Genomic DNA, 7,518 nt, shown 5'->3' on the forward strand with positions numbered 1-7,518 from the left:
CAGCTTTTTTCCAAACTATCTTCTATCTTATTAAAATTAACTTAAACTTATCAATAATCCTTATATCACTTAAAATTCTATATTCTCTTTAAATATTCTTGGGATTTTTATCACATTTTTTTTTACAATATAAACAAACAAATTTTTGTTATTGCGAGTACTTCTCGCCCTTTTATTTATATATTATCTTAAATTTTTAGACTATTATTTCATAGAGCTTATAAATTCGTACTTGTAAGTGGATATTTATTATATAATTGCTCAAAAGTATGATTTGGCGATTTTTCCGATATTTTTAAAAATAATAATATTTTTTTTTAATTTTTTAAAAAAATGTTTTTTTTTATTTTCATGTTGTTTTGACTTCATATTATGATTTCTACAATATTAATATGTCAATAAACAACAAAAAAACCTGCTTATTTTTTGACCTCGCTTCACAAAAAAAACCTTAGCATTAAGTGGTTAAACATTTAAAAACATTTCTTTTAACTTAAATTTCTGGATTTTTCCTGATACGGTTTTGGGAAAAGAGTCAACTTGTAAAATATACCTTGGAATTTTAAAATGTGATATTCTATCTTTACAAAATTCTTTTACAATATCTCTAGTAATTTTCTTTCCATTGTCGACTCGTACAAAAGCACAAATTTCTTCACCTAAACGTTCACTGGGAACTCCTATTACCTATAATTAAAAAAAAGTATAATTTTCAACTGTTCAATAATGTAATTTTCAATATACTTGTTTTGATTTTGGTTCACACAATTCAGAATGACTTCAAGCATCGATAAAACATATTAGCAAATTAAATTTTCAGACAAACATAAACTTTTCATTAAACTCAATACTTACATGTGATTCCAATATGTCAGGATGTGTGTTAAGAAAATCTTCGATTTCCTTTGGAAAGATATTTTCACCACCTCTTATAATCATTTCTTTAAATCTTCCTATAATGCTTCCATAGCCGTTTTTATGCAATATGAATTGATCCCTTGAGAATATTATAATAATCTTATGCATATATAAAATATTTATATATTATAAAATATATTTACCCAGTCTTCAACCATTTATCCCTGCCATATATTTCCTTAGTTTTTTCTTCATCTTCCCAATATCCTAACATGTTGACGTATCCTCGAATACATAATTCACCAGATTGTCCAAAAGGCACAACTTGTCCTTTATTGTCAATTATTTTTATTTCCAGGTGATCTTGCACATGACCTACTGTGTCAGTAATTTTATCAATGGTATCATTGGGAAAAGTTTGGAAAATAACTGCAGTACTTTCTGTTAACCCATATGCAGCCTAAGGAATAAAAATTAGGTAATTGAGTTTAGTTTTATGATGAATCAAAATATTATTAATGATATCGTACTCGAACTTCTTTGACTTTTAGTTCTTCAAGTATTTGTTTGACTAAGTTTGGAGAACAGGCAGCTCCGCCAGTGACGGCGTATTCCATACTGTCCAGGGAACAATTTAGTTCTTTTTGTTTAGAGATCATATCTACGTACATTGTAGGTGTCCCGTGCGAAATTGTGCACCTGAAAAGGTAATTTTATGTATCAGAAATTTGTCACTACTTCTAAATTATTCCTACAATATTTACTTTTCTTTAGCAATGGCTTTCAAACTGCTGGTTGCATTATAAGATGCACTTGGTGAAACCAAAGTTGCACCATGTTGTAGTGCAGGACAAATAGTTGCAGCCATACCAAATGCGTGAAAAAATGGAACCAAAACACATATTTTATGATGTTTTTCCGAAATCCTGTATCTTTTTCCCATAAAGTATCCGTTATTGACGAGTGGAAAATGGCTTAAACAAGCTGCTTTGGGTTGACCAGTTGTTCCAGACGTGAATTGGATGTTGAAAGGTGAGTCTGGTTCTATAGTTGATTTAAGGGTTGATATTTCTTTTATTGAGCTGGTTGTGGCAAGCGAGGAGATGTCTTGGAACTTAAAAGTTCCTCTGAAATCGAATTAAAAATACTATACACAATAATAGAAGATTAGCATTGGGTACTTACTTATGATCATCTTTATCAGCTATTATAATTGATTTCAAATGTGGAAATTCAGCATTTTGCAAGTTTCCTGGTTCGCATTGTTGCAACTCAGGAGCCAGTTTAACAAGTATATCATAAAAATTCTGTTTACCATATTGACTTTGCGTTACAATGGCTTTAATATTCACTTTTTGTAAACAGTACTTCATCTCGAGAACTTGGTATGCAGGATTTAATCCTACCTTAAAAATAAGTTTTGGATAAAATACATTGAACTGGTTATTTAAATGTAATAGCAAATTTATATTTCAACCTACTAATATCAGTCCAGCTTTGGCAGCTGCCATCATGGTCAAATACCATTGCGAATAGTTAGGCATCCATATTCCAAGTCTATCACCAGGTTTTAATCCAATGGAATTAAATCCTGCAGCTATTTTGTCAGATTGGTCTCGAATATCTTTAAAACTATATCGCAATCCTTCATGTAGAGAAACAAGTGCTTCTCGGTCTCCAAATTTTTCAGCAGCTTCATCCACACATTGTCCCAAGGTTTTGTAGGATAAAGGCTCAGAGCCAATATTATGCCAATAACTTGCATTTTTAGGGGTTGTTTGTTGGATGCTATAACTGCATTGGATAAAAATAATTAATGGAAATTTTTAAAAAATGGTAAAGATTTTTCTGGCTTTGATATTACTTGTTGATATTTTTTATAACGAGTTAGATGAAACTTTGTATGATGATAGAGTTTATGGTCTAATTAAACAAAAATCCTAAAAAATCTGTGCTAATTATAAAAAATCATTAAACTTTGGTGTGATAGGTTATAATTTCAAAATTTTCTCGCCACAATCGTGAAATTTCATTTATAAAATAAAATGTATTTATTTGTATTGTTGGAAAAGCAGCATTAATGTATACAAGATAATTACTTGTTGAGAATGATAAGATAGTATATCACCATAACTTGTTGTTTTTACATAGGCAGTATTTAAATAATGTTATCTGTAATATTTTAAATGTGACACAAAAATAAACGAAATTTAAAAATATATAAATATAATCAAAATAATATTTCAAGGACTTTAAAAGCAGTGTTTAATGTTTCTACTTACATACATTAAGTACCCATATGACATTTGTTAATAAATCAACAAATTAAATTAAATGTTTAACTCTGATTCTTCTGCAGTATATCTAATTGTAAGTAATTTAATATAAAAATATTTATTTAAATAAGAAAGTAAAATCTTGTCCACTAAAAATGGTGCCTGATCAGAGGTCGGCAGAAAGCCTAATCCAGCACTGATTGAATCACAAAATTTAATATTTTTCAATAGTGTGGTTGAGCTAACATGTTTTATTATTTTTCTCGGTTTATTAAATTCTAATAAAAAATAATGCCTCTTCTTTTTTCACTTTTTTTTCATTGATAACGTTTATAATATAAATATATTTATTTATTACCATCTTAGAACACTGCTAAAACACTTATATCTTCTACAAACAACACTAGATTTATACAATAGACCTAAAGACATAGTTATTACTAAAATACTAGAATATTTATATTATTTCTTATTCATTTGGTATTGTCTGTTTTAAGAAAACAAAAACAACTCTTCGTAAATGATAATTTTAAAATGTACTGTGGACAATCAATGTTTGTCGTTTAGAATCCCATTAAATACTGCAAACAATACTGCGAAGACGAAGGATCAAAGGTGGTTTTTATTTTTTTACAATGATAATCTTTAGTGATTATTATAAAAAAAATATACAATAATAAAACATACATAATTATGCTTTTCTGTTTTCTATTTAGATACTTTTATAAATTTGAAATAGACTACTAAAAGATTATTAGATGAAGAAATGATAATATATGAATAGTATTTTTAGTAACTTTACATATTAAATTGTATTTTATAATATATAATATAACAAGTAATATATATTAAAAAAATATTATATTTTTTATTCATTAAAGTAATGACACAAAATATTTGCTTTTCCAGAAAACCATTGGAAATCGATGAGAAATTTTATTTTGAGAATGAGAAGTTTATTAATAAATTTTTTATTATTTTTGTTCTTCTTTATAAAATTTGGCAAACATTTCTTGTAGTTTAAATTTTTGAACCTTGCCCGAAGCAGTTTTGGGAAAAGCATCAATTTGTATAACATATTCTGGTATTTTAAAATATGCAATTTTATCTTTATAAAATTGTTTCACTTTTTCTTTATCCACTTTCTTCCCCTCTTCGACTCTTATGAAGGCACAAACTTCTTCACCTAAACGCTCGTTTGGTACACCGACCACCTAAAAATAATTAATAATTAATAATATTCGTTATTTATAGATTATAAAGAACCTACATTTGCTTCTATTATATCAGGATGTGTGTTGAGAAAATCTTCAATTTCTTTTGGAAATATATTTTCACCTCCACGAATAATCATTTCTTTGTATCTTCCAACTACGCAACCATAACCATCTCCTCGCAAAATGAACTGATCGCTAAAATCAACCAATACAAAATGTATTTTCATAACTTTTAATTATAAGAAGCATATAATGATTATCTGAATTGTTACCCAGTTTTTAACCATTTATCTTTCCCATATATTTCCAAAGTTTTGTCCTCATCTTTCCAGTACCCCAGCATGGTTGAGTATCCACGTACACATAATTCACCAGGTTGACCAAAAGGTACAACATACCCCTTTTCATTAACAATTTTAACTTCCAGGTGATCTTGCACATAGCCAACAGTGTCTGTTAATTTATCAACACCATCCCCAGGTAAAGTTTGGAGGATAACAGCAGTACCTTCTGTCAGACCATATGCGGCCTAAATAATATTTTATAAATTATCAACACATAAAATGTGAGTATGATTTTTTTTGGTTAAGTAGTTACCATGACTTCATTAATTTTAAGATCATTTATCATTTGTTTTACTAGACTTGGTGAACAAGGAGCACCTGCAGTGACAGCAACCTCCCAACTGTCCAAAGGATATTGCATTTTTTTCTGGGTAGCAATCATGTCCACGTACATTGTTGGAGTTCCGTGAGTTATTGTACATCTGTTTTAATAAATATGCATTTAATAGAATATATTTTGCACAAAACCATAAATTACTTGTAACACTTGTATACCTTTCCTTAACTATCGCTTCTAAACAATGCACGGCACTGTAAATAGGACCAGGTACAACCAAAATTGTACCATGCATTAAAGTGCATATAATGGATGCGATACCATAAGCATGAAAAAATGGTACTGCCACACATATTTTATTCAATTTGCCTCCAATTTTATAAATTTTACCAGTTTGGTAGCTATTATTAACAAAAGAGAAATGGCTTAGACAAGCAGCTTTTGGCTGACCAGTAGTACCAGATGTAAATTGTACATTTAACGGTAGATCAGGGTGGATTGTTTCTTTGAGTTTTGATATTTCTTGAACAGATTCTGGAGAAACTATAGAAAAAATATCTTGAAATTTGTAACAGCCCCTGAAACTCACCAACATTTTATAAAACCGAACAAATTACAATCTTTATATTATTACAAAGTTACTTTAGTTGGCCATCATCAACAACAACTACTGTTGTCAGATGTGAAAATTTAGCACTCTTCAATTTTCCGGGTTCGCAGTAATTTAATTCTGATATAAGTTTGATCAAAATATCATAAAAATGTTGGGTTTTAAATTCACGTTGAGTTATAATACATTTGATCTCCACTTTCTTGAGACAGTATTCCAGATCTAGAACTTGGTAAGCAGGGTTCAGTCCGACCTTAGGTAGATAGAAACAGTATAACTTAATTTGTTAATATTAGAAATTATTACAATATTAAAATTTATTCTTATACCAATATCAACCCGGCTTTAGCTGCTGCCATCATGGTCAAATACCACTGAGAGTAGTTGGGCATCCAGATGCCAAGTCTATCGCCAGGTCTTAATCCAATGGCGTAAAGTCCTGCAGCTAATTTATCGGATTGATCCCGAATATTTTTAAAACTGAACCTTACACCTTCGTGTATAGAAACGAAAGCTTCTCGGTCTCCAAATTTTTCAGCAGCTTCGTCTACACATTGTCCCAAGGTCTTGTAGAACAGGGGCTCTGTGCCAATACTGTGCCAATAACTCCATTTTTTCGAACTGATAATTGATAAATTTTTATTATGTGAAAAGATCAAACTATAACATCAACAAAAGTATTTTTTTTTAAGTCTTTTTATATAGTTGCATTTTTTATATATTTATATAGCAAATAGCCTTTTATTTCTCTCGTTTATATTAGATTACCTTCTTAAATTCTTGGTATGTTCAATCCACTCATTATTTACTTTGAAAATTAATCGATTCAAAATATCGACTTATTTGAAGTAATTTTTTTTCCTGTATGGGATATTTTTTTTACTGAACCGAACAATATACAACAAAACTATGAATGTGTTTCTTTATGCACTGCACAAAAATTCCTAATAATATATAATTACTATTTATTAACGTAATTTAGTATTTGCATAAATTTTAAAATAGGTACATCGTTTTATATTAGCATACTAGTTAATTACAGAACTAAGATAACAGAAAAGAAATAAAACTTTTATGCAAATCCTCTTCATTACGAGGAAGTTGTACAAATCAGATGATTAGTATATGATTTTGTTACAAATATTGCCAATATGAGGCGAATGTTTAATTAGATGTCAATATTTTATATTTTATATATTTCGAATAAACGACTATTGACAAATAGCATACAATACAATTTCCAGTTTGCTAAAAAGAGAGTTTCCTGGTTAGATTTGCGCCCATTGAAACTTAGTAATTCCTGTTCAATCTGGTTGTTCTAAAGCTAGGAGACAATATAAGATTTCCAAGGTAATTCCCACATGGTGAATACAAAATTTATTGAAAAAATTGGGCGAATGATATTCAAACATAGCAATCACCAAATGAATTCGTGTTTGTCAATTCTTTCTGACGTCTAACTCTACTTTAATTTGGACAAATAAATTCGCAAACCGGTTAATCGTGATTTTAGCCAGCTGATGGACCGGCACAGACGTCATCATAAAAATATATTTCGTAATGTTTTGGTTTGTTTAAATGGCCTCGGCGAAGCGATCTCGTTCGAGGTCAAAAATTCACAAACGACGCCGTGGATTTAAATTCATTATCATGCAATATAAATTGTTCGATTGACATATACATTGACCCGGATTTTATGGTGTTCTTCCAATCTGAAAAATTAACACATAAAATAAATAAACAAATGTGTAAAATATGCATTAAAAATGCGATTCTCTTAAAAAAATATGACTTTATTATTATTTGAAAATACCATTGTAATCTTTAGTTTTATCTAAGGGCTTTGCCAGGGTCTAGCAAGGGGTTTTATACTTGAACGATGATCCAAAAATGTTTTATGAATTTTATTCATATTTATTTTTATACATAATATTAT

At 29.2% G+C, this 7,518-nt stretch overlaps 2 protein-coding genes across 2 annotated transcripts in view; both read right to left on the reverse strand.

Annotated features, from left to right (window-relative positions):
- Positions 1 to 465: 465 nt before the first annotated feature.
- LOC113366095 lies at positions 466 to 7,123 on the reverse strand. Its single transcript, XM_026607646.1, has 15 exons — positions 7,077 to 7,123; positions 5,912 to 6,203; positions 5,615 to 5,835; positions 5,191 to 5,550; positions 4,949 to 5,117; positions 4,624 to 4,880; positions 4,405 to 4,546; positions 4,143 to 4,348; positions 2,340 to 2,652; positions 2,044 to 2,264; positions 1,623 to 1,985; positions 1,389 to 1,557; positions 1,062 to 1,318; positions 856 to 997; positions 466 to 687 (listed from the first exon to the last, which is right to left on the reverse strand). Exons 1-15 carry the CDS (start codon positions 7,121 to 7,123, stop codon positions 466 to 468), a joined length of 3,381 nt encoding a protein of 1,126 aa, XP_026463431.1.
- A 153-nt stretch (positions 7,124 to 7,276) lies between these two features.
- Positions 7,277 to 7,518, reverse strand: part of LOC113366097 (mucin-17-like) — a 92,698-nt gene continuing 92,456 nt past the window's right edge. The window contains exon 15 of the mRNA XM_026607647.1: positions 7,277 to 7,294. Coding sequence (XP_026463432.1) covers positions 7,277 to 7,294 — 18 coding nt within the window. The remainder of the gene's footprint in view (positions 7,295 to 7,518) is intronic.

The sequence above is a fragment of the Ctenocephalides felis genome, unplaced genomic scaffold, assembly GCF_003426905.1.
Source record: "Ctenocephalides felis isolate EL2017-DRISC unplaced genomic scaffold, ASM342690v1 CF-g0.4_SCAFFOLD_01170, whole genome shotgun sequence".
NCBI classification, from domain to species: Eukaryota; Metazoa; Arthropoda; class Insecta; order Siphonaptera; family Pulicidae; genus Ctenocephalides; species Ctenocephalides felis.

Bases quoted from the DNA above. Each gene is read 5' to 3' on its own strand.
- LOC113366095 (XM_026607646.1), bottom strand. From the start codon at position 7,123: ATGACGTCTGTGCCGGTCCATCAGCTGGCTAAAATCACGATTAACCG. The intron at 4,349-4,404 runs GTAGGTTCTTTA...AATTATTTTTAG, and splicing joins CTGATATAATAGAAGCAAAT to GTGGTCGGTGTACCAAACGA. The intron at 1,986-2,043 runs GTAAGTACCCAA...ATTCGATTTCAG, and splicing joins GCTGATAAAGATGATCATAA to AGGAACTTTTAAGTTCCAAG.